We start from the raw sequence: 27461 nt of genomic DNA on the forward strand, positions 1-27461 counted from the left end.
GTTCAAAACAGCTGCCGAAAGATGGATGCAGGTCACTTTATGGTGAATATTACTTCATACTGTTCTTGTGATAAGTTTTATGACCCTTTAAGCCCCCGAGAGCTCACACTTGTTGCCTGTGATTACTGCAAGTTAACATGAACAGGTTACATTTGATGGAGCGAGTCGTAAATGTTCTTCCGCAGTCTTGGCTGTACAGCGTAGGCTTGATTAACTTGTTCATGCTCATATTTATGGTTTGTTTCTATATCACACTCGCCCTGCAAGCGAGGTGGTTCGAGTCTCGCGCTGCATTCTTTGCTCCCTGCATCATACACATGAAACCAGCCCAACCCTTTGCAGTCAGGCAGATTTAAGCTGGCCATGCTCTGCCAATGCTGCTGCTGCCAAACTGCTCAACTGCGAAGTCTGCTGCTGTGCAGACTCTTTGCAACACTGCTGATGCTCATATAGAATTTATTGACAAACGCCCCCACCTCCACTAAATCTGCCAGTGTTGCTTCCAGTGCCACTTTCAGGCAGGAGCTGGTGTTGAATTATCTTTGGCCTCTGGTGGCCAAATCATGAGGATTCACTCCACTGACTTGCCAGTGTTGCACTACTTCACCAATCTAAGCTTATGCTGTTGTGCTACTGTGCAAATTTTGAATTACTGTCCTCCCTTAGATTTTTTTTTTTTTTGCATGCTTGATGAATGTGGGTCGAGGCCGCCATCACTGCTCGTTGTTTGGTTAGCCGTGCTTCAGCTTTTCAGCAGCACAGGTTTGACAGCAGTCAGAAACAAGTAATAATATGCATGATATTTTGGATTTATTGAGGTCTCGCAGGTAGGCTTGTGGTCTGTGGTGTGACGGCTCTTATATAGCACTAAAATAGCACTGCGCAAAGTGCTTTGCAATGTTCCACTCTTTCACCCATTAACACACACTGATGGCAGCAGAAATGCCATGCAAGGTGGTGGCCATCGAGAGCATCCCGCTCGAGGACTTTGACATTTCGACAGCAGCAAGCCTGTGATGAGCTGATGACTGGCTGTACGTCCTGTGATGCTTCATGATGCTTGTTTCCATAAATACAACATTAGTGTCTGTATGTAGCTACGGGATGAATGTCTTGTTGTTGTGTACTTTCCTATTGTGGTGATGTTGCCTTTTCACATCACTGCACTGTAATCAAGTCTCTTGTTGATCGTATTGCTGTTTATTGGCTCTATAGGTGTAAATAGAACTGTTGTCTTGCAGTCCTTTCAATATTGCTCTTTCCTCTAATATTGGCTTCATGGGAAACATAGCTTCTGTCACACACAGGACATATGGTCACATTTAGATTTTTCCCACGCACTTCATATTCAGCTAAATATTAGAGTAATATTTCAAAAGGACTTTTATGTGACAACTTTTTTTTACTATTCTTCATCATAATTACTTCTAACTGCTCATGTCACTGCAAACATTAAGCCTATATTCATAACTAATGACTGCTTACCTACACTTCATAATGCTTCCTAAGGAGAAGATGTGTTTGCTTCAAGCCATATTCATGCTTTTAGCAATCATAAATTCATGATTATCTGCATATAATATGCATTTCTTCATAAGGTGGAGTAAATCGAGCAAATGGAGTTAATCTATTGGGAAAGAGGCCTCATATCAGACGTTTATTATCATTTTCTCACTAGTTTTTCCTGAACTTGGTCTGAGGTTGCAGCAAGTGACAGAGTCCAGAGGGGAAATATCAACTCTGTAAATGCTCTGTATTCACCCAAACAATTCATATACAAAATATCCATAAAATAGCAAGTCCATGTTAATATGCCTTTGCCCCGGTGGGCGCTTTGGTTGAAGAAGACACCAGATCTTGCACTGGGAAAAAGGGAGAATGAATTGCCTTGTGTTTATTGTGCTCCAGAGAGGGCATTCATAGCTCCTTCATCTTGGAATTCATTGCTGTCAAGGGTATAATGTACAACGTTGGTATAATGTCATCTTAGGTTTCGGTCTCTTTCGTTGCATTGGAAAGGGTGGATAATTTGGCATGTTATTATCTCGGCCAGGAAAGATCACGCCTTATCTCTGCAAAAGGCTAAGACAAAATACAGCAATTACCCTGGAGAATTGAAATGTCAAGGCGGGTTTAGCATTTCCAGCAATAGAAATTGGATTTCAGACATACTTCCAAACTTTGATAATGAAAGATATTGAGGTCTTCTTTAATCTAGTGAAAATGCAGCAGGTAGCTCTCTTGGCATGTTCGAAAACCCCTTGTCCATAAAGAATTGTATTTGTAACATTGTTATTGTTGTTATTTTACTTTACTTGTAGGTCAAAGTCTTATAATGAACTGCAGTTTATTGGGCATGCCTCTTAATGACCTGATGAAACTTAAATGACCTAAGATGTTAGTAAAATTTTGTACACCAACTGCCTTTTAATGGGTAATCAAACCTTTGGTTATGGTGGGTGAAAGGAACCAAGAGAATGTGGATTAATTAATTTCTAAGGGCCTTGCTTTTAATAGAACACTTTTCCTTGCTGTTTTATTAGGTCAGCTATAATTACCTTAGTCGCCGTAGCAAGTAATTCCATTAAATTTTGCCATGGTTCAGGAACTGTCTATGTTTGAGAATAAAGATCCTCTTAAAAGTCAGACATGAGCAAACTTATCATTTTCATTTAGGCCGTCTAAAGTCTTGCAAAGTGGGGGGGCTTGGAAAAAGAGGTCGGAGAAATGAAAAAGAAAAGAAAAATTTTCACATATATGGGACCATTTGAATGAGGCCATTGGTTTTAACCATCACTTGGTTCTATCATCACATGTGCGACTGGCCTGTCTAGAAGTTTCTCTCTCCCCTCTGCCTCTGAGAGACTTGAGGCCGAGTCGAGACCCCTTTTGCTTACATGCAGCTGTCACCACCTGCCAAAGATTTCAGAAAAGCAGAGTGGTGAAGTCAAAACAGCTCGTGACCTTGTCTGAAGCATCTAACCTCTCTCCAGGTCTCCGGTGTTCTGCGTTTTGCGCCATGGGAAGCACCTGTCTCTCCAACTTCCCCTAAATACACTCAGGACATCACCCACTGCTGTTCAATTACCCTTAAAGGAGCTTTTAAAAGTAGTCCAGAAGCAGGAAGCTCGGAGAGGTTTCTGTCTGTCCATTTGGCACATATGCTGAACCATTAGTGGACAAGACAGGAACAAAGCATTTTCTGGGAGGAAAATTTAGAGGGTAAAAGGAAATGTGTCTGGTATGGGAAATGTCAGCTGTCTGACATCTGCCTTCATGAATGCGTAATCAGAGGGCTTGATGTCTGAGAAAGGGACATAATTCAGAAATATGACAAGTCAAATTAAGTCACTTTTCAATTCGGAATTGTATTTGAAAGTCAGATACCTCCAGTGAAATGTTATAATTCACACTTTGTCTGATAAAGTGGCTTTCAAAGAACAAGAAGAGCCTTCCCAAGAGGTCGCCACTTGGCGGTGATAAAAGACAGATCCACTTACATCCTCCGCTGTCTCTCCTCGCTGACTCCACAACCCCGCTGTCTGACGTTGAGTAAAGACAGGTTGCTAAGGTTGGAGACTCATGTCGAGCTCCGAATTCCCACACCCTTCTTCTGCCTGCGCTTCTTTTTCCTTTGCATCATGCGCCTGGCACCGGCGCAACCTAGAGCGGGGCCCATGATCTAACTCCAGCTACCCACTCCACAAATCACACAACAACAACGGGCGAAGGGGCTTTTCATGCCGGGGGTGTACTCTTACCCTCTGCGGTAGAGTTTCACATGCGTAATGTCTTCTGGCAATGTCATGCTCATGTCCTACGTCTTGTTATGTGACAGGATAACAACTGAGCTGTTTATTGATTGTACAACAACACTGAACAATTGCGCTATTGTGTGCTTTGAAATAGCTTTTACAGTTCCACCGCTGCAAAGGGAGCTAAACACTGACGAGCTTTGGGTGAATTCATCCACATGTCAGAGGAGCCATAGAGCTGACTTTCCATTAAACATCTCAGCGTCTGTGTTGGGTTTGTCTGTGTCGTCCATCAGAAACTTTGGGAACAGAGCCAATGATTCAAAGCATTTTAAAGCATTTGACATGTTGAGAAATACTTTGATTTGCTGTATCGCTAGCAGTTACATTTGAAGATCAACACCACTTTGTCTATCTGATCAAAATAAAGCTTTAGCCAGCAGCCAGTTAGCTTAGCTTGGCAAAAGGACTGGAAAAAGTGATAAGTGTGTGCCCAAAGGTTACAAAACATGTCTACCAACAAGGCTCAGTAACTACCATGCTAATGTCTTATCAGTACAAAAACTGAAGGTTTTAGTGGTGGTCGTGTGCTGAAGTGTTAATTAGCTTGGAGCAGTAATATTTAGAAGTCTCCACCGATTGCACACTTACAATGATGACACGACTTCATTTTTATTAGCTTTGGATGGAGCTATGCTAGCCATTTCCCCCATTTCCAGCCTTTATGCTAAGATACCGGGTACTCAACGACACAAGATCTTCTCATCTTACTCTCTGCAAGAAAGCAAAACAATCACGTCTGACACTTTTGCTTGAAGGTAAAAACCTGAAATCCAATTTTCTCTTGTCTGTCCTTACGTAGACATTTCCAAAACATGAAATTTAATCATCACAATCACAGCAGTGTCGGCAAAGTTTGGCGGAGGTGGCTGCTTGTGTCAAGTTTTGTGATGTATGCATTTTGTCACGTTCGAAATCGCAGGAACACACAGTCGAACACAGAACAGTGAGGTAAACCTTGGCAGAGCCCAAGCAAGGCCCACTTATTAGCCCGGTCCAAGCCTGGCCCTGCCCATAAAGGCCCATTCAATCAAAAGTTATGTGGAAACCATTGTTGCAGGATTATTGTAGTGTGGCTGTAAATTGTGTGTAAGGCTCATTATCAAAGGGGCCTCCCTGGCAGAGCTTTGGCACAGGGGAGCTCGACAAGCCGGGGTCTCACCATCTGTAACTGGGGTATGTGGGGGGAAAAAAACCTTGTGCTTCCACCGTGTACATGCATTCGAGAACTTTTCTCTTGGGCTAAGGCCAAAGCTCAACAAAGTTTCCCAAGCTTTATTGGAAACGGTAAAACCTTTGAATATGGTGGATGAAGCTGCAGGGAGATGTGAAACTACCAGTTATGGAGCAGAACGAGGCATATGGTGGATCAGCAGCAGTGAGAATTCAAGACTATCTTCCCCACAGGGTCACTAAAGTGTTGCGTATATAGTTGATGTATTAGGCTTTTTTTAAGCAATGTGATATGATGCAACATGAAGACAATTTGAGTTTTAATCCAATACTTTTACCAGTGATGGCAAGAAGAGCTTTGTATGATGAAGCACTTTGAAATGTCTCCTCCATGCTCAGACGACCATGATATCCGTTATGGCGTCTTCTTTGTTGACAGTAACAAAACAAATGCCAATTTATCAAAATGAGTTCCTCGGAACAGGTCATTTTTTTATGAATAGTCCCTTGTTGCTGTGTTTATGTATGCAGGAGCTTTAGTAATGGATTCTGGCCACAGCTGCAGCATGGAAGAACATGGAGACACCTCTCATGTTTGCTAATGCTGGCTGCAGGTGAAAAGGGCAATCAGACTTTCCTCTAGTGCTCCTATCTGAATATTTCCCTGAAAGTTTTCAAACTCAATCAGACAACCCTTGGGCCTCCACTTGTGATTTTCTGATCTGTCTGCTGGGACATTTAGTTGAGCACAACAAGGAGTTGATGGACTTGAAATGAGTCCGCTGACAACCCGCAGTAAGCGGCGTGATCAGGCGCTAAGAGAAAAACTAAGATACGGCTGTGACATCAGGATCCTCTGATTCAGAAACGTCTGCATTTACTCAGCTGTGATTCCCTCGCTGCCTCGTCGTAATTCAAGCTGCCTGAATCAGCGCAGCTGTATTTTACGTTTCAAGCCAACCGCATCAGTTTGATTTGCTGAATTGATGCACTCCCAGTAATCATGCTGAAATTATTTAGGTGTCTTCCTTCCCTTCAGGTTATGAAAAAAGCTTGCTAATCCAACTATTTTCTCATCAAATTACCACAGCAGGATTGCGAAGCAGAGCTAATAGAGCAAAAGGAAAGAGCCCCAAAGATATTTGAACAGCAACATATAAACATTACGGATGTGTTTCCCAGATGATTTCTCATCATTGCAGATTAACTTACTTCACTTATTCACTTTCTGGCTGAGAATTCAATGGCTCAATACTACTGTGTATCTGTTAGATACTGTTCAGTATATGGCTACAGCCAGGAGCTGCTTATCTTATCTTAGCATAAAGACTGAAACAGCTAGCAACCAGCCTGTCCAGTGATAATAAAATTCACCAACCAGCAATTATAACTGTAAAGTGTGAATAGTGTAAAAATTTACAGTTTGTCAATGGAGGCTGAGCTAATTCAGGTGCCATTTAAATCCAGTGCAGCAACGCTGGACAGAAACTGTAATTTAATGACATAATAACAAAATGTGAATATCAGTGGTGGAAGAAGTACTCTAATCCTTTCATTTAGTAAAAGTAGAAAGTCTATAGTCTAAAAATACTTCATAACAAGGAAAAGTCCTGAAGTCAAAATGTCACTTTAGTAGTAGGATTGAAGCATGACCATCAAAATATACTTAAAGTATCAATTGTAGAAGTACTCAGTATGCAGAAAAGCACATTTAAATTTGTTATATCGCAGAATATTCTGTTTTTATCTCTAACAAATACATGAATGCTTGTTCTAAGACAGTAGGTATCTACTGTCTTAGAACAAGCATTCATGTATTTGTGTACCACTTTGTAGATTAGTTCCACAGTACTGCATCAGACCACATAAGCATATTATGCTTTTTAAGGCAAAAGTAACTGTGTCAAATGAAGTCTGATATGTGGTGGAGCAGAAGTATAAAGTAGAACTGAACGGAAATACTCAAGTAAAGTACAAGCGTGTCTTGAGTAAATGTACTTAGTTCCATTCCACGGCTGCCTGTTATTAATAATGCCCATTTCAGTGTTCATGTAAAACACAACTGCCACAGCACGCACAAACTGATGCACCAACGTGACGGCTGAGGGCCTCTGTTTGGGCGCTTTCCCAGCAACGATTGATAAAGTGGAGCTTGTGGAAAGCGCGGTCCGCCAGGGTAGGTGTTGCATGTAAAACATCACAGGCAGTTAACCAAGCGGCACATGACAACGCTGCTCGTGCACAGGCGGCCGCCGTGCATGACAAGCTCTGATGCAGCATCCTGTCGTTTCAGAGGCTGAGAGATTTCAGAGGGAATTGTCAAGGATGGCTTGGTGCTGAATTTGGACCAGAACATCTTCACATGCCGGCTCCTAATAATCAAACCTCTCTTTTCGGGGTACAGTAACACGTTGCCTCGCCTTTCATCTGCCTCCCACAAGCGCAAGGCAGTGACAAGTTCTCATGGAACATACGCAGCAATAAACAGCATAACATGGCAATTGTAATGCGAACAGTATGCTGCCACTCGAACGAGTAATTGACTTCAGCAGACCTACAATCAGTGCCCTGTTTGCAGAAATAAACCCCACTCATTTCCCGTAAGGGTGTCCAATATTAGGACCGAGCTTTTCTTTTCTTTCTCTGCACTAACGTCAACTTAAAGGTTGGGAAAGTCAAACAACACTAATTTTGTCTGTCCTTTTTAAATGTGCATACTTCGAAATAGAGCACGATTGCAGCAGGCAACATGAACTCTAAATGCATTTTCTCGAGTAGACATGGAGTCATCTGGTATCTCAGCATCTCTGAGGATGTCCCTCTTTATTAAAACGCTCAAAGCAGAAGGCCTTTTGCTTTCTGTGGATGGAAAGTACGTGCATGTCACGTGTGTGGTCTGGATGATATTCCAGCAGTCCTGTAAATAAGGAAACATGCATAGCTACTGTCTAATCCCATTTTCATTACAGCGTTTGGAAACTGGACCTGCACGAGACTCAGAGGAGATGCCAGTTACAGTGCCTGTCACTGTATTCGGTCAGAAAACCAAATGTGACCTCCTCCCGAGAAATTCCTTTTTCAAGCCCCAAAGTTTCCTCAGTGCCATCGTCTCTGGCCTAGTTCTGTCCTTTAATGAAGCAGCCGAAAGTTTTGTGGTTTGATTGACAGGCACTTTGTGAAAGGTGGTTGCAACACAGATGTTCAAATGCTCTGTAGACATGATAGACGTATTTGGATGAAAAATACCGAACCGGCGGCGTTTGAGCAGACGGAGCACAAAAGCCACTTGCTGTCGTGTTTCCTCATATTTCTGTTTGTGTGGTTGCTCGTCACGAAGGTAATCCACAGCAGAATGTGTTCTTGGATCCGTGTGGACGCGCAGGCTCTAAATAAGAATAGATTTTTATCGCCGCCCCATCCAGGAACTCAATAGCCGCATTGTGTGCTGAAGGATTTCTACTCTGGCTTCTACTGGAACGAATGGGTGGCCTGAAAATAGCATCCAGGTTCCGCTCGTAAGCCATTTAACCAAAAGATCCTCTGCTGCACTGCTGGTTCTGCTCACTGTTTATCTAATAACAATCTCGCCGCCTTTCTTTTCGGCCATGGTTATTAGTTTGTTTGCCATTTGCTGGTACAGCCCACCTCCTCAAGTCTCTTTTGTAAATATCTCTCATACTGAGCTCAGGGTATTTGGTTTTGTGTGTAATTTCCGTGCTGCCAAGGTTAAGCGAGCAGGACTAATTGAATCTTGCATGTCTTCTTATGATTTATGGTGGAACAGAATAGATTCAGAGGCTTGATCTCCTATAATCTCTCTCATTACGGGAGATGTAAGAGGAGATGATTGTCCAGCTTAATTTAAAACGTCTGCAAATTTCTCATAACCTCTTTGATTCCGCACTGGCTCTCATTTGCGAGCAGCCTATCGTGCGGTATGGCTGCCAGCTGGACCCTTTGCAAAATAAGGTGCTCTCTACCCTAAACTTTAAAATCTGTTTAATTCACAAGCTCATTAAAATGCTGCAGTTTACCAGTTGTTTCAGGGCAAAGCACAACCATAAGGGCCAACCCCAAGGGTGAGGATCAAATAATGTGAAAATGTACTTTTCTCATGACAGCTGATTTTCCATTTCCTGATGCACACCAACAGCAGTTCATTATACAAAGTGACTCCTTTCCTTCATCCTGCTACATCCTGCACTTTAATGATTTTGTCCACTGCCTACTGAAATTACTGGAGTCTCATTTGAGGATGCAAGTAGTCCTCCAATTATGCTGCAGGCTTATTTCCAGGACTTCTGAGTCACTTTCCATGTTTACCATAGTTCACCTTGCCCTCCCTGCTCACGTTATGTCCTGTCCAAACATCATGTTTGACTGGAAATGTGTTAATATGGAAGTTCAACACGGTATTTCATGAAATCTTTAACCATTTTCCTAATTTTGTACCATGTTTCTAATTCATGCAGCTATTTCCTAAAATAAATAGTTTGACATTTGGGGCAATACGCTTATTTGCTTTCTTGCTGAGAGAAGTTGATATTGTTGACATTTGTCCTGTAAATAGACATCTCCAGCCAGCAGCCTGGTTGCTTAGTTTAGCAATGAAACTAGAAAAGAAAATAACTCGCCATTAAATGCATGTATCACAAAATGTGATGTCAGCAGCCACCTTATGAGTAAAACTTAACTTTGCTAACATTACTGTTTTTGATCATGACATTTCAGGCTTTGTTACTTGAAAAGAAGACGGTAATTCGTTTTTTATATTTCCCTGAAAAGTAATAGTTCGGCATTTTAGGAAATGCACAGGTTCGCTCTCTTGCTATAGACAACTACATGGGAAAAATTATGCCATTCTCATACTTGTCCTTTAAATAAAAAGCTACAGCTAAACCAATTAGCTTATCTTAGCATTAAGACTGGAAAATGGGGTAACACGCAGGCTGGTTCTTTCCGAAATCTACACAAACAAACCCGTTTGGTTGAACCACAATGCTAAGTTGCAGCTTTACGGGGCTTGTGTGCTGAAGTTTATTGCTTGCTTGTTGTTTCTTATGCGTGTGGGGCGAAAGCTTCCCAAAGTCAAGGGACAAAGGTGCAAAACTTCCATTGAATTTTGTACCTTGAGACAAACTTTGCTCGCTCCCTGTTTTCAGTCTTTATGCTAAGCTAAGCTACCAAGCTGCTTGCATTAGCTTTTCCAAACTTTTCCATCATGAACGTACTATTGATTTTCTCATGTAACTCTCGGTAGGAAAAAAGTGTATTTTGCACTTTTGATGTGCAGGTAGCGTCATTACTAGGTTCTAACCAATGCCAGATTTCATTTTCGTGCCCAGCGGCCACGTTATGTAAGAAGCTATTGTACTTAAGCCCATATATGTGCCGATGGGTGTGCTGATCTTTAAACAATGTGTGGTCAGGCGCATTGTTGGTGCAAGGTGACCAACAAAAACCTGGTCCAAAGTCAATGCTGCAGTATTTTCCTGCTATTTAAAGGGCACATTATTCAGAAAGTAAGATCCTCCCACGCCTGCTTCACTTTGGCGGATTCCTGTTGACGATCTGCTCGTGAGCTTTCACTTGGCGTGCGTGCATATCCGCTTCATCAGCAGAAAACAGTTCGCTTCTCCACATGCCAAATCCACCATTTAATGCACCAAGCGCAGGTGCGTCTGGCTTTTAAAGGAAATGGGAGACGACCCTCTGATTGGTATAATTCATGTTACGCCCAAAACACACCAATAATTAAGAGACTACATACAACCCTTATACACAAAATGAACTAGCAAAGTGGAGTTGGCCATGCCCTAAATGCACTTGCACCATGCACTTTAGACCATGTGCTATAGATTGTTTGAATAAGGCAGAAAGAGGGAGTTATATAAGTTTATAGTATCCAGGGAGGAATCGACTGACTGTGCTCGCTCTTTGTCAGCAACAGTCTGCTTTGCGGTCTCACCTGCCAGCTGCTCAGTGAAACCACAGTCCTTCAGGCTCCTGAAGAGCTCCACTGGACCAGTCAGGGGGGGGTAAAGTGCCTCGCTCAGGGAACTTTGAAATTAGTTGGAGAGGGACGGGGGAGTGTCACTCATTTGCTTTCTCCACACATGCTGGATTCTCAGCTGCATTCTGGGGATTTACACTGACAGCCTTTTGGTCACAAACCTGCATTTTATCACTTTTCTTTAAAACTCTTGTAAAATCATTGGAAAGCTTACTTAAACAGTTTATAAAAAGTGTTTATATAGCATAATATTTGTAATACTCTAAATGTAATATGTAAAAATGGGGAGATGTTTATTTCAAGGCAGCCAATGCCGTGGCTCAGAGCTGAGGAGTTGGTTAGTTGTTCGCACGTTGGTATTTGCGGCTTCTTTGCTAAAACCCTTCAGGATCAAACTCGTAATAAGAACAATGTGTACTGATGAGCCGGGCCCCACTGCCAGCTTTACTGTGGCCCTCCAGCCACCTGAAACTACAGGTCAGGATTACAAATCGTCCCAAGAGGACGAGCCCCCACTCCTCCTCCTCCTTTGACCTTTGGCTTGGTCAGTTTGACTGACACAAAGCGAGGAAACATGATGCAGAGGTACTTTGCCTCAATGCTTTCAAAACACCCTTTGTTGTCTTTTCTGGGGGAACTTGAAGGCATCGTGAAAAATCTCCTCCAGTTATTTCTCATGTGGCATTGTGTTACCGTGCCTGGCATTTCTTCAATCACAGAAAAAGTCCTCCAGCCCCCCGGGTGTCACACATGATTTGCATTTTTTTTACAAGCTTGATGCCATCCCTTTTGCATCTCACATTCTTATTTCGCACCAAATATTTTTGCTTAATGCAATTACACTAATGCTTTTCCTCATATTACGTGAAGCTTTCCAAATGTTTTGATTCTATTTGCATGGTGGCGTGCGCCCTGTGTTTAATGTTCCTCAGAGCATGAAAGCAGCGGACGCCATGGTTCACGACCTCGGCTGTTGGTTTTACTTACACGTGTTCCCTCTCTTGCAGAGACTCATGAATCATTAATGAGTAATTCCTGAATAACTTTGATTCGTGGACTACACAGTAGATAACGATGAGTGACTAGAGGTACGACTGGGAGGTACTATATTAATAAATCACTAATAAATCACTGAGATTTGACCGTTAATTCACAAAACCTAAACAGGCAATAAGTTATGACGGACTAATCATTAATGATTAATTAATATAGTATCTCCTGCTGTTTTCTCTGGTAGCTCATCACTATCTATGTTCTAGTTTTTCAGGAAATACTCATTAATGATTCATTAACTATCAGGTCATTCCTGATTCATTCCTCACTTGTTCCTTAAAAAGTACTCACACTTATGTGTGCTATGTTGTAAAGTGTTAGCCAATTTCCGCCCAACAATTAGCTGCATAAATGTTTCCTCTGAAACAAGGAATGAAGCGTGAATTAACTTTAATACCCATTTATAAGGCTCCCCTGACTGAACGCAGCAAAATTGCTTTTACACCGTGTACTGCAGTAAAAATGAACAAGGTGCATACAAAGCCTGTTGTTGTCGGTTATGACTCAGCTCCGGTGGAAGGTCCTGCAAGGCACCATGATTGCTTTGTGAGAAAAAAAAAACTGCCCTCATTAAGGGGAATTAATGGCTCACAAAAGTAACCGAAGGTGCAGCGGTCTGTGTGTTTTTAACGGAAAGAAGGAAAGACTGACTGAGGTTAGAAAAGCAGGAGCCTTGTTCATTTTCATGTCCACTCAGAATCGCTCTCCCGCTGCATGTTTTGCCTTGTTGATGCATCTGTTTTTTCTTCCAAGCCCATTACCATATTTTATGGTTTGTAATCATTTCAAATAAATTTTGATTTTGCTCTCTTGGGGATTTCTTGGGGATACGGAGGAGGAGGAGGAGAGATGCCGGAGCGCCTTGCAGAGGGGTTTCCTGGGCTGGGAAAAGAAATTCCGAGCTGGCCGACTCTGTGAGTCTAGACCTGACAGCCCGATGATGGCACTTTATTTTCGTTTCCACTCAGGACTCACGAAGGGCCCGGAGACACTTACAGCATTCTCACAGAGCTCATCAGGGCATTCAGGGAAAACCATGAACTTCTGTCAGGTTGTCTTTATCAGTCCCTTTTAGGGGACACGATACGATGGCTCGCATAATGTCTGATGCATTTTAGACATATGCGTGCAGACATGCATGGGAATAAGCCCATTTATCCTGGCAGCAGTTTCACCAGCTGTGCCTGTTATTTAGGTTCGTGAGAGGCAGATGATTAGTTGTTTTGATGTTCCAGATGCTGCTTGCTGTAACCGGACACCAACCTGTCGTACTGAAGCATCAGCGTCCCCTCTCAGCCCGTCAGCAACCGCAGGTCCGCTGAGACGACGAGGCCTCGCTGCATTCTTGAGGCCGGCCTGTGTGCTTACAGACAACGCCACAGCTGATTTGACACACTGCGCCATTAATCTACAATCCACTGAAGCGCTGGATGGAAAAATTGGACTGTGTTTTTCACAATCCGTGCCCAGCAAAGGGCTAAATTGGCACTTGTCTTAAGTGCGGGCAGTTTTTGCGAGTTCAGTGGAGCATTTTCATTTTGATGAAACGAGAGTTTCGGATTTTAATTGCGTCAGCCTTTTTCATTTTGTCTTGTGAAATGACAAAAAGACCCCTTTGCTGTCATTTGATGTTAAATGTACATTGCTGGAGTGTAACAACCGTAACATCTGCCCCGACTGAGGAGTTTTACACGAACAGTGAATTCAACGACTACACACAACGGACTCAAAAACACTTCAGACTCCAGACTTTCCGCTTTGCTCTTAAATCTTTCATCCCTCCATTCTACTAAGAGATCCCCCTCCCAGCCTCTCTTCCGCCCCCCTCCACCCCCTCCTCCTCACAGCCTCTCTATCATACATTTTCCTTCGCTGTTGACAAGATAGGGTATCTGTGACATACGAGCCTGTACCCGTCACGCTTGCGTGCTCAAACTGTTGCAGGAACAATCCAACATGGTTCATGCGATGCTCAAGCAAACACCAGCCTCAGACCACCAAGGCTGGCTGATAAGTTGAAAGATAGTGAACGTGAAGCCCCGAGGAGCTGCAGGGGATAAAATGCAGCAGAATGGAGAAAAAACAATATTGCACTCACAAGCTTCGAGGGCACATCAAAGGGGATGGGAATCGCAGGTTAGCTGACCAGTATGAAATGTCTTAGATTATTTGTTTAGATTAAAGGTCAGTTCACCCAAATTTGAAAAAACATATTTTCTCACTTATCTCAAACGCTGCCTGGCCGTGTGGAGCACTTTTTGTTTCGTTGTTAGGCGATATCCGTTGATCTCTGCCTCCGCCCTGATGTGATGGAGGTGAATGGAATTTTGAAGGTGATATTTTCAAGCCCAGTAACATTAAACATGTGTGACTAAATCAGTTAAAAATTGAAAGTGCACGTTATAGCACAGTATGCTATTATTTAACTCAGTTAATCAGCTTGATTTTATGAGACTTGACTGAAAATAGCCGTGTCTGAAATCCTTCAGACACCATCACCATCAGTCATCGTTCCGTCAGTCATTACTCCCTGTGTAACAGACACTCAGCACTCAAGCTGACACTAAATTGAGATTTTGGACACTTAAAAATCATCTTCATTTGCTGGCGATGACTGTTGCTGTAGGCATAATGCTTTCAGGCTGTCAGCTTCTCATTCACATGAACAGCAGCAGCATCCATATTTGAAGCATTGTAGTTCACCACAAGCTCACTGGTTCTGCTGATATTGAGCTTTGGGTGATTGTTGTTGCACCATGTGATGAAGCTCTCTAAGTGAAGACAACATGTTTTCCTACTGGAGTCATACATGTCAATATCGTAGTTTCATTTCACCAAAAAATGCACTTAATACATTTGAGTAAATTCTTTCAAAGTCTTCACTACATATGTTATACAAGTTTGGACAGATGTGGATGTAAACTGCACCTTAACCAGTAGGTAGAGGCCTACAACCGCAAGGCAGCACTCCCAGTTTCATTCCCTTGTGGATTTCCTTGCGGGCACTTTTGAGCAAACATTTCACACGCAGAATTCAGACACACATTAGTTGGAGAAAATGTTGCGGAGTTGCTCGTGCAGAGAAATATGTGACATGGTATTTTCCCAGATGAGCCCTGTTCTCTTTAACTCCGAGAGAAAAGCTGAGACAAAAACAGCAAAGACAGAAATCTCTCAACTCAAGTAACAAAAATTGTTCTGAGTTTGGCAGCTGATTGAGAAAATAGGTTGTCTGGGCCTTTTAAAAATTCAGCAAAAGGTTCTTTCCAGAAACCCAGAGTACTCTGAACATTTTCATTGGAACTAATTTGACCTGATACAAAATCTGCCGCCTTGAGCCCCTGAAAATGAACTCCATTTACCATCATTGTGTTGGAGTGCAAGCAAATAACAGCCAAACTATCTGCATGGGTAGATACCGCAAGAGTAAAGTGAGATATGAATATGTTATTTGTTGTTATGTTTATTTTTTCTGTAATTTGGGTGCAGTGACCCTTTATCTACGAAAGATTTTAATTAAGATTTGAACTAACACAGGGATTACAGTGAGGGGGAAGGATCATTGCAACACAAACAGGAACAACAATCTTACATATTTATGAATTGCGTACATGGCAATGTGTAAAATAGATGGTATTTGTTCTGTATAATCCCAAGAAGCACCAGATATAAAGCAAATATTTGAAGATTTTGATACTTGAGGTGCACCAGCTGCGTTCGTGGATGGTTATTCAGACAGACAGCGCTATATGCCATGTCTATTAAAATAGCTGAGGAGTGTAATAACATTTTTGACTTCAGCGCAGTTGGCCTTTCTCCAGTGACTTCATCCCGGTCGAGAAACGGCAATGACTGTCCTTGAGCAGTTTTGGGCCCTGTGGTGCACGTTATATTGCACCGCGTCTCTAAATCCATCCGCACACACACCGCAGACACATACGCACGCTGGGCTTACTGGCTCGCACATCCCCGGCGATGACGAGGTCAGCCAGCAGTCATGTCATCCGTTCGCAGCAGGTATAGGATTACACATGATTTCAATGTGACATCCAATAGCCACAGAAGTCTTAAACGCAGATAAAGTATTTCATCTGAACGCGAACAAGAGAGGGATCATTTGATGCTAATCATGCACTGTATGTCCCATTTGCCTTCTGGCATTCAGGTTGACAATTTCTTCCACTGAGCAGATACTGTCTGCTCTCGCAGCTATTTCGGCAACCCGAGCGCTCGGGCGCACGCACAGAAGACGTCCACGCGATACCGCGCATGTCGCTATCAGTATTCACAGTAGAATTTTCACCAAACACACCCCTCGAAGGCTTCAAAAGCATCCGCTGGCCGATCCTCGCAGACGGAGTCATTTTGCCACGTGTCCATGTGTCCTCACTTTCTTCAGTGTTTTTTTGGATGCCAGCGAGTCGGGATTCCAGCAGCCTGAAAGACCAAATTAGTTTATCTTGTAGTAACTACTAAATTTAGCACAGCGTAGGTTCATTCGCTGGCCTCTGCATCTCAGTATCTCATGGTCTAATTAGCGATATTGATTGACTGGAAGTACTCAGGTCAGAAGCTTAAATCAGTCACTGACTGTGGTTAATCAATGTTTGCTAGGCATGCATATGCTGAGTGGATTAATTAAGTCTTGGCCTTGGTGTTGGTCCGTCCTCAGTGTATAATACTTGCGCTTGTGCAAATCAGATTCCACAGACCACACCCGTGTCGAAACCTTTAGTCCTTTAGCTGTTGGTTGCTCGTGTTTCTATTTGGACTCTATGTTAACACCCCTAACACCTAGCTGTTCTGTTAACAGCACAGGTGGAAGATGATACGGTTCAGTGCAAGGTGACGAGACCGTATGCTTCAGATGGCCACGCTGTCATGACAGTCAAATTAGGTTTTATTTATCTGGTGGGTTCCTCAGCCGCTGTGAATGCAGGGGGTCCTTTGCCAAGATATAACTTGGTTAACACTCAAAAGAAACCATTAATTTCCACTGTGGATTACACTTTAGCCTGGCCAAGCCAAACTGGGCTCATCCCAGTGTTTCCCTTTTTCATTTTCAAGACATGAAATTGTCGGATTTTTCTCAGATTTCTAGTTAAGATTAGAAACTTGCCCAAAAGTAACACTCCCTCGCATGCAAGCGCAGGTTATGTTACGAGGAATGTCCTCAGCCTTCAGCGAACGTTTTTGATAGAGCCGTCAGGATGAGCGCCCGTGCCAATTTAACTCGCAGCATAAAGTGATGGGACTGGGCCAATCGATTGGCTTATTACTGACCTCCCCTCATCAGGGAGTGTGTTCTGCTTCCATCACAACCGCAGTCAGTACTGCGGGGAGGATAATTGCAGTGTGCAGCCCACGGGGTGGGTCTCAAGTATCCCAGCACTCAGCCTGTTGCCAGAGGAAAACACATTGATCTCTAAAGGTGATGAAAAGGCTCTCTCACAGGCCCTGCTTCCTCCTCAGGAGCGTTCCAGCCTTGACACTGAACCGGAGCAAAAGCGTAGATGATCCATGCATGCCTGCCAGCCACAGCCGTATTCATGTCATTTGTCTTCTACGAGTGCGTGTGTGTGTCTGACAGAGAACTAGAGAAGAAGCTGCTTGTTCTGTAATGATTTTCAGTCTGTGAAACTGCGTGTTAATATGTGTATAAGTGAGTGTGTCTTTGTTTGGGCGTTTAGGTGTAAAACACTGCTGCAGGACTGCAACTACTCAATCAATGACCAGACTCTTAAGTGCAACAACGGTTACTTTGTCAACAATTAGTCCAACACCGAGCAGGGCTGCTTCACTCTGGTGGTGCAGGGAGACAAAGATGCATTTTTAATAACAGTTTCAATCTGCTTGACGCAGTGTTAATGGAGCCTGCAGACAAATTCCTCACATCCTAATGGATTGACTAGTGGTTTAATGAACTGATCACTGGCATCTGGACAAGCACAGCACAGGACCCAGCCCAACACACACACACACACACACACACACACACACACACACACACATAAACTCACAGGCATAAAATTGCCATATTCATCAGGAATGGGTGGAGAAATCAATTTATGTTGATAACATCCTGTGACCACGACTGAGCGTGCACATGTAGCTGGCAGAGAGGATGAATCATTCTGAAACTTTTTTTTTTTTTAGAATCAGTTGCTGCTCTCTGCGTCATAATGAGTGCTGCTTCATGTGATTAGTTTCAGATCCCTGTTGGGTGACGTCTTGGGACTATCTGACATTTACAAGTGCCCTGTCGGTACCATGAATCGGTTTTAACTTCAGCATAATGATAACGCTGGCGTGGACTCCGGAGTGCATCGGAGCCGCGTGTTCACGACGTCTCGTAATTGAAAACTGCAGAACTGAGTTTCATTAGAGCTTGCAGGGCAGGCGTCACTGTTCATTACCCCTCATGACTGTTCGTTAGATTTAATTCAGCCCCTAATCAGCGAGATGTCTTGCTTTACAGCTGTTGTATAAATCAAACTGTAGATTTCCAGCTCACCAATCATACTCTCTTGAGCGGCAGTGTAAACACATGTCCATCTGCATTTAACAATGCATTTATTACAGGCGAATACAGAGATGTTCTTGAAGAAAGCTGGAGAATTTGCGAGGGCCTTGTTGCATTGCATTCGCCACATCAACATTTGAACTGGGCGGGTGCCGTGGCCGTGTGCGTGCGTGTCCTATCGAAAATACAGTACAAGATATTATGTGGTGACAAAATAAGTCAATAAGGAAATGTAAAAATCAGACACAATGGTCTCCTTTCTGGGCAACAGATTAAATATAATTGCGAAGCATTATTTAGGAAATGGCTATAATCATCATATTTATTCAGGAAACGAAACGGTGGCATTGGAGTGAAGTACAGTTGGAAATCAGGATGATGAAGACATATGACACAGAGGCGAGGAGTAATGTGAAATATCCTTTAGCACAGTGTTTTCTTAAGGTTAAACTGGGAGTCAAATGTGGTTCTTGGGTAAATTAAAATAGACCCTTGAATTCTTGTTCAGAGTTTGATTTGTTTATATCGTGTTGCCAGAAAACCTTCTTGAGTCTGTTCTAACGTAAAGAGGTCTGAATTTAACGCTATAGGCTTGTATCTTAGCACTCTTTAAACAGGTTAGCAAACAATTATGCAAGTGTGTGTTACAATCCACGACTTATTTTTGGCTCGCAAGAAAAATAATCCAAACAGCACGGCTCCTATTTAAAGGCTGTTAAAGAACCACTGCCGTTAAACAAGGTTGATAATAGGGTTGCTCTTTGAAATGGCTTAACATTACATGCTAACCATGCCGTAGTCTGCTCCTTGTATCAGATTGCAGGAATGTGGAAACCTACCTCTAATTTCCAGGAGCTGAACTTCCATTGACACACTGCGAAGCTGACTCTAAGTGAATCACAAACCCTACGCCGTGTTTGCATTTGGGGAAAAAAGAGTTGGGTAGAGTTTGTGTTGCGTGTGTCAGGGCAGCTTTTGAAACAATTCAGACAACCTTCAGTTGACCTCTGCCATAGACAGCCATTAAATAGATTGTGTGCTTTCCTTGTGGAAAATAAGCACACACAGCTTAATAGGGTCAAGTGGACTAATTTTAGACCAGCGGAGTCCACCAGCCATGCAACTGACATTTGGAGAGCGATATGGTAATTTAAGTACCAGCATTTAAGGTCCAGGAGTCTTGTTTGGGACTGAAAACTTGTTATTTGAGAAGAAACTCTTTGTTCTGCTTTCCGTCTTTTCATCTCTCTTAAATAGAAAGGGTTTGAGGAAGCTGAGGGATTAGTAAGCCTACAAGTAGTTAAGAAGGTCAGCCGGAGCACTATGAGGGCTTCCTTTCCGGAGCCAGGTTGGTGGGTCACAAGTTCAAGGGGACTTTCCTGTTTCTCTCAACAGTAGCCATGACTGATGAGCTCAGGAGGAGCTTCGAAGCCGGTGGAGACACAGTCCAGATCTTCATCTTTTTGTACTGTTATCTCTTTGATTTGGGTATGTGTGGTGGAGACACACAGATGCAGTTTAACTAAGATTAAATTTTGTAATCCCAAAGATCTGAGGTCAGTGCTGTATGTGTACTAAATGAGCTCAATCAGGAGCACACATAAATAGTTAGCTAAAAGTAATTTAGTAATGCTTGAATGGTTGAAATATGGCTGCTGAGAGGTTACTTGCAAGACTTCTAAGACAAGGCAGCTGGGGAACGTTTGACAAACAAGGTTGTGATCCACCAAACTTCTGCGTGCGACATGAATTATCAGCGTTTAAAAGTGATCTTCACGCCTGTCTGTCAGGTTTTTCACTGAGCTTCTCAGTTTCTGGAGGGGAGTGAAATCGCATTTTATGAGGAGGACATCTTCTCTGCTTAATTCTGTAAAAGAAAAGTGCACTTTTTTTCAGAGCTGTTGGCTGACGCGGCTCTCTGTGTTCGCTCTTACATTTTGCAATTCATATTTTGACTACAATACATATTCCCTCGAAGCAGTGACATCCACGGATGAGGCTGATTGTAAAATTGTGGTTCAATTTCCATTTTTTCCCTTGGACAGTGGACGCAGTGTTCCATGAATTAGCATTTTATGCATTGATTTATTCATTGTCATGCATAGTAATAAGAATCTTGGATCGAAATTGTTTGCCTTTGCCAGAAGTTTCCACAAAAATGTACTTGTAAAGTAACAAATGATTGTACAGTAGAAAGCCAGCTTTTGTGCAGCTTTAGCTCTGTTGACCTGGATCCCAAAGGGTTGCCAGGTTTAATAAACTCATCCATCCATGTTGCGGGATTAAATGGACTATATTAAATCTGTTTTGACTAAATCTTCCTAAGACCTTGGAACACTTGTAAAGCCATTGATCATTAGATTTTTGAGAAATATTCTGAATATTTCAGTCAACCGAACTCAGCGCTCCAAGTTCTGAACCCTGTTGGGAGCTACCTTGAGATGGCTCTATATTCTGCATATGCTCATAGTTTAATTCTGATATTGACAGAGAGTGGTGAAATTGAACACAGATATTTGAGGAAAACTCAAAGTAGAGTCGAGTTAAGCAGAATCGAGTAAACTTTATTGTCCCTGAGGGGAAATTGGTCTTCTATTATGCCATGATGGAACCTGACAATCATGACCAAACCGTTGTCTTACAGAGCACATTTCAAACTGGGATCTGAGTCTATTTCCCAGTAAACACAAGACAATTGCTCAGCAAGGCCTTCGCCAAAATGGCTGCAGAACCTTTCGAATCATTCAAAGACAATTTTGTCCTTTGGGGCACCTTCGGCCTTTAGGGTATAATTCACCATAACTGAACCAAAGACCAGCAAAACAATTTGATGTCAGTCTCTGAAAGCACTGGCATTGGAGGTATTGTTCCGCCATGACATTTCTCCCAAACATTCATTATATTTTTATGACTCATATGTAAACAGTAAGGTCAGCATGTGGCGCTTTTGGTATCCACGAAATAGGCTGGCTGTTTACAGTTTAGCATGCCAGCGAGGGAAAATAGTTTTGAAATTAACCTTCTATGTTTTGCACAGAGTTGATCTCAGTAAGCAGGTGTTGCTGCAGCCTCTTACATTCAAAATGTGGGATGTGAAGTTTAGTTCACAGCACTGCGTGCTTCAACGTACATCATGGACGTATTTAAATCATCACTCAGCAAAAACCAAAACTATGTTGAACTGTCTTATTGTTTTGATGGTTTGACTTCGCTTCACATTTTAACATGGGACAACACAAACCGCATGAGCATAAATCTCAACTTGCAGAAAACATGTGAATTGATTCATTTGCCCCAGAAAGGTGCAGTCGGGTTTGCTGAGGAGTCTAAAGCCAATTCTCTTCAAACCTGATTTACGCTGGAGGTTGGAGCTGGTACCCAGTTTGTTATTTTTGGCCGGGCTTTTATTCCGAGGAATAGCTGTATTTCTTTGTGAGAAAAGCATTGAGTGGTCTGATTATGTATATCAAGCTCTGAAACAATGCTGGTATTGTAAATGAGTCAGGCCGGGGGCCGGCTGATTGATTTACAGGAAAAAAGAGAAATAGAGGTGCAGCTCTGTTAGCTGTTCAGGGCCAATCAATATTTTATGGATGATGGGTTAGTGGTAAAATGCGATTTTGTCTTTAATGCAAGTATAAACACAAACTTTATTATGTCAAGCAATGCGTAACTTTGAAATAATGTTGTAATGAACAACATGAGCAAAAGTATTCAAAAACAATACAGCCATTGCTTGAAAACAGCATGTTTCCCAATACTGCCAATTATATGGGAGTCTTTTCTGCCAAATGGCATTAAAATGACTACTACTATCAATATTTTGGCCAAGAAAACATTCTGTGGGATTGTAAAAAAAACTCCAATGTTGTTCAACTATTTCCGAAACTACAAAAATGAATAAAGACTTGAAAGCATTGTGCTGATGGTTTCATGCTGCTCTTACAACTAACTCAGTGCCGTTCATATCTCAGTCTATTACCGTCATATTAACAGATCCACTGACAGCGTTTGAAAAGTCAGATGGTCCGCTGTGTTTGAGCAGCGTGTCAGAGTTCGTGTGATGATTGAAAAAACAGAAAACGCTCACATGAATGACCTCGACTGGTGACGGCAATGTGACAATCTTCCAAACTCACTTGTCAAAATTGCTATTTGCAATGTGATGTTTGGCAACATCCTCCATGTCCAGTTGTAAATTTTATAACTTTGAAAGAAGCCATATATGTAATTATTATAAATCATATTTGTACTTTTCCTATTGTTAAATTTGAGCTGCAATGTATGTGTTTTTAAAGATGACGAATAATCTACAGTCATGCTAGCAGCTAATGAGGCTTCGTGCTTTGAGCTGAATGCTAACATCAACATGCCAACATGCTGGCAATGCCAATGCTAACAGGCTGATCTTTAGCAGTTATGTTTAGCATGCTCACCATCTCAGTTCATGTGTTAGCATGCTAAAATTTGCAGCTAAGGTTAGTTTTGCAGGTATTTGGAGAGTTTTGACAAATTAGAATCTTGACCTGATGATGATGCTAGATGGGGAATTAAGGGACCATCACCAAAGTTGCTTCAATATACCCTGAGGAGGACATGAATGTCTGCAATTCATCCATTTTCGCCCAAAACCACGGATGTAAAGCTTGTGGCGGTGGAGGAAAAGTCAAGCAATCACAAAAGTCAGCTGGAGTCATCCTCAGGGGACAATGAATGGTTGTGCAAAGATTCAAAAGAATCCATCCATCGTATAGTTGTTGAGATATTTCAATCTGGACCACAGTGGTGGGCTGACCGACCGACACGGCCATTCACAGAGAAAAAGGAAGTCAAACAGCACTTGTACTGATGCCTTTTCTCTCTGGCCCAGCACTGCAAAGTGGCTCTCTGCTGCTTCCTTTCCACAACACAAAAGCCACCAAATAACACAACGTAAAAAACACAATACACAACACCACAGGGCCCATTTTGTTCTGTCTGACCAGAAAACTGTCTGACCAAACATTTGAACGAACATCAAGTTCACTTTGATTTACTTCTCCTCCAGACTCGAGAGCTGTTGAAAAGGTTGAAAAGGTTTCAGCAGATTGTTCGCTGCTGCTGACCCTCATCGTCAAATTCCAGGCCACATTTTTTTTTTCTGCAGCCGCTGTTCCGTGACCGTACTCGGGATGCTGTGAGAAACATGCAGGCCAATGCAATGTTTCTGAGCTAGAACGATGTTTTGCCCTGACAGACAACTTAAGATCTCTCAGCACTTCAGCACCCCGTTTGAGTCCGTTCCATTTCGTTTATGACCAGAGGTCTTACAGCACTTGCTCACAATTTTTTTGTCTTAATTGATTAAAAAAACATGTTTTCTCTGCTCCTGAAAGACTTAGTTAAGTTATTCTTTCACTTTGGTTTCATAAACTGAAATGTTATCTCGCTTTTGTTGGCCTTCTGTCTACAAAGGTTTTAATGTTACTGGTACAGCTGGGTTGTATGGGAATCTGTCCTCACAGACTATAATCAGAATGAAAAATATTGAGATGAATATTGTGAATTATGGTGATATCTGAAAATAATGTAGGTTATTTTGTCTGGATCGCCAACTCCCATGTGGGGAGTGTTTTCTCAGCAGCTGTCAAAAATATACCACCGAAATCAGGAGGATGTCGTATCGTAGCGCAAAATATTCCTCTCAGAGGTGTCAAGTGTCATTTCAAAGTGAGTAATAATGAAGCGGCTGCCAAGTGCAGTAAACCCCCTTCTGTTTCTTTTAAAACCTTAAAAAACAAACCTACGGAGAAACCAGGGTTGATGTGAACCATAGTAAAGTGAGAGTCAAACTCCACCTGTGGTTACATACTTTAAACTGTGCCTGGACCCTTCACTGGCAGCGCCTGACATTATCCTGGAAAATGTCCAGAGGGAGCAGAGCTGGAGGCTGAAACGGAGCCAAACATTGGGATCAAATTGAGGACTAAGCATCATACAAAGAGCTGTGCAACATAATACTTCATTTTGCACCCCGGCAACACATCTGGAGCGTCCTAAATCAGCCAAACACTGTGTAAAAGGCATTGTTCTTTCTATTTTACTCTCTTCCTTGTTGCTTTTATTCCCCTTCCTTGTCGAGGGATGCAAAGACTGAAGGAAGGTTGATTAGCTGACATGCTGATGCATGGGGAAGTGTTGGAGGCTGGAGGCTGGTGGTCAGATCAGGTTATTACTTCCACTAAGGAGGTTATGTTTCAGGTCTGTTTGTATGTTTTTCAGCAGGATTTTGGAAAAACTACTGGCTTGATTTTCATGAAGCCTGGTGGAAGGGAGTAGCATTGGGCCAAGAAGAACCCATTAGAGTTTGGGACGAATCCGAATGGCGACATCTCCACAACTGTATCAACGCTTGTCCCCTCAAACCAAAGTTTAGCTATTGAAACGGAAATACACACATATCACGCACCTAATTATAATCTTACTCACATCCAAATGTGAAATTTGAATAGTTTTGGAAACACATCCACACACGTATCGTGGTTGCACTTACAGATTTGCATCAAAGGAGTGTCGACTGTTGGCCTTGACGTGGGTCTGCGTTCTCAGAGATGAGTAATTCGTGTGGTTGTTTTGTATTTTCAGTCCTGTATTTTTTGGCTGTTGGTGAAAAAAAGCCCAGGGTCACAAAGTCGTCACTCGGAGCACCTTCTGGCACCTGGGCAATTAATGTCCAGCTATGTCTGTTCAAAAACTTTTACAACCCCCATTACATTACTGTAGCTATCTTGAGCCCCTAACATGATGGCAAAATGCTCCTTTTTGGTGGTCTCTGGGTCAGAGGAGTCATTTGCATAATAACTCTTCACAGTATTGTTGCCGCCTGAAATTTGATCTGAATATTTTCTGTGATTCAGAGCCAGGCAGGCAAGATATTTTCCCCTTGGTAACATTGACTTCCAATCATTTTCCCGACAGCTCTTTTAACGTCGAGTGGAAAGAGCAATTTTCCTTCCTCGATATTATCCATTCCTTTGCATGTTGACAAGTCCTCCTCAAAAGTATTCATAAGAGCTCAATGTTTAATTTCCAGCTAGTCTAAAAGTCATAGCTTTACCCTTTGGCTAAATTGTGAATGCACATGAGTTTTTGGGCAGAAAGCAAACAAAATGCCTGAAAATATATTTCCAACCAACCTCAGGAAAAGACTGCATGCATTGTTGGGAGGAGGAGGTCATTTAGGAGGAGATGCTCCCAATTTCCACACTAGCGGCAAACAGTATGACCCTGTCAGGTCTTCAACATGTAAAACCTGACAAAGCGTGTAATTGTTTTACTCCTCCAGACTTTAGCAGACTGATAGTGTTGACAGGAAAATGGCAAACAGGAAATCACTGTCTAGATAAACAAATTAAAAACCAGGGCATCTGCGCTGAGAGGAAAGACAGAAAAAAGGAAAAGAAGCAGGGATGTCAGCATAACATGCGCTTTTGTGGCAAGACAGTGTGTGTTTCCTTTTTCCACCTCAGCTTATGTATAAATAGAGCCTAAATACTTAATGAACCTTGAGATTTTGCAGTGTTTGTAGTCCAAAGGCAATATTTTTCAGTGGCTCTTCCTCATCCTGCTGTAGTGTGGTTTTTCTGTGAGAATATGAAACTTATACAAACAAAAAGACAATCAAATTACCGACTAAAATGTATTATATTCTTCTTTTTTGCAGGACCTCCGGGAAAGCGAGGAAGAAGAGGCCGCAACGGAGAACCTGGTATGCGCACTTGTGTGTGTATGTGTGTGTGTGTGTGTGTGTGTGTGTGTGTGAGTGTGTGGCGTCTCAATCCAGAAATGCTGAAGGAACAATTCAGCCGGACATCAGCAAATCATACTGCACTTACAATCATGTAAAAGTACACTGTATATCTTCAGAGGCCAAAATAGGTTATAGATGTGTAATTTGTGGCATGGTGGTTTCAGCGTTCACTTGGATTGTTTCAGGTTCGGTCGCTATAGAAACACTAGATTTTCACAGTAAAACCGGGAGACAGTGCGGGGAGCAGTTTGAGAACAGTGATGCACAAACGTGTGGACGCTGACGGCGTCCACGTCTACGCTCGGAGCCCCTCCAACCCTCCTGCGCTGTCCCCAGACATGGTGTGCTCATGTTCAGCTCCAGTGTCACGGCCCACGCTTGCCTGGCCTCCACAAGCTCAGCAACAAGTTGTCGTAATGCATTCAGGATTCTCCAATCCCCCCCCTCCTCCCACACGCTCTCTCCTGAGCTGACTCAACAAAGCTGGCCGAGCCGAGGCCCGGAGCATCGAGGAAAAGGACATGTTGTGCGGCGAGGCTCCCGCGGACGGAACGTGTCGCCACAAATTGAATTCACAGCGAGAACACGCGCTTGGCAGGGCGCTGCATCCGCACTCCGCTCACCTGATAGCGAAGGCGATAACGGGCTCCGGAGCGGGCCGCCGAGCCTGCGTTTGGGAGCGTGGAGCTGCGGAGCGCGGCCAACACTTTGGAACAAAAGCACTGCCCTTGTGCGAAGAAATTAAAGAGACAGGGTAAAGCAAGGTCCCAGTTTCAAGTGAGGTGGAGTAATAAGGGAGTGGTTTGGTTTCACAGCCTGAGAAACAAACAGTGTGTCTGTGAGGGGAGAAAAACCACGACCAAACACAGCCACTACTTTTTAACGTCACAGGAATCAAACCTAATTAGTCGAGATCTGTTATTTGAGTATCAAAGATTTCATTACTTCCTTCATTTTTTCGATTTTGCCAAATTCATCTTGGAGTCCTGTTGTGGCCATGTTGTGCATTTTAAGACGTGGATCAGTGTGGTTTGGCTCTCTGCCTTTTCTTTTTTCTAGCGCACAGAACACTACGCTCGTCCAGTGTGTGACGTG

At 42.7% G+C, this 27461-nt stretch overlaps 1 protein-coding gene across 1 annotated transcript in view; it reads left to right on the top strand.

Moving 5' to 3' along the window:
• Window positions 1-27461, top strand: part of LOC121626946 (collagen alpha-1(XXV) chain) — a 143690-nt gene that overhangs the window by 55341 nt on the left and 60888 nt on the right. The window contains exon 3 of the mRNA XM_041965702.1: window positions 26280-26324. Coding sequence (XP_041821636.1) covers window positions 26280-26324 — 45 coding nt within the window. The remainder of the gene's footprint in view (window positions 1-26279; window positions 26325-27461) is intronic.

Source organism: Chelmon rostratus, chromosome 23 (genome assembly GCF_017976325.1).
Source record: "Chelmon rostratus isolate fCheRos1 chromosome 23, fCheRos1.pri, whole genome shotgun sequence".
NCBI classification, from domain to species: Eukaryota; Metazoa; Chordata; class Actinopteri; order Chaetodontiformes; family Chaetodontidae; genus Chelmon; species Chelmon rostratus.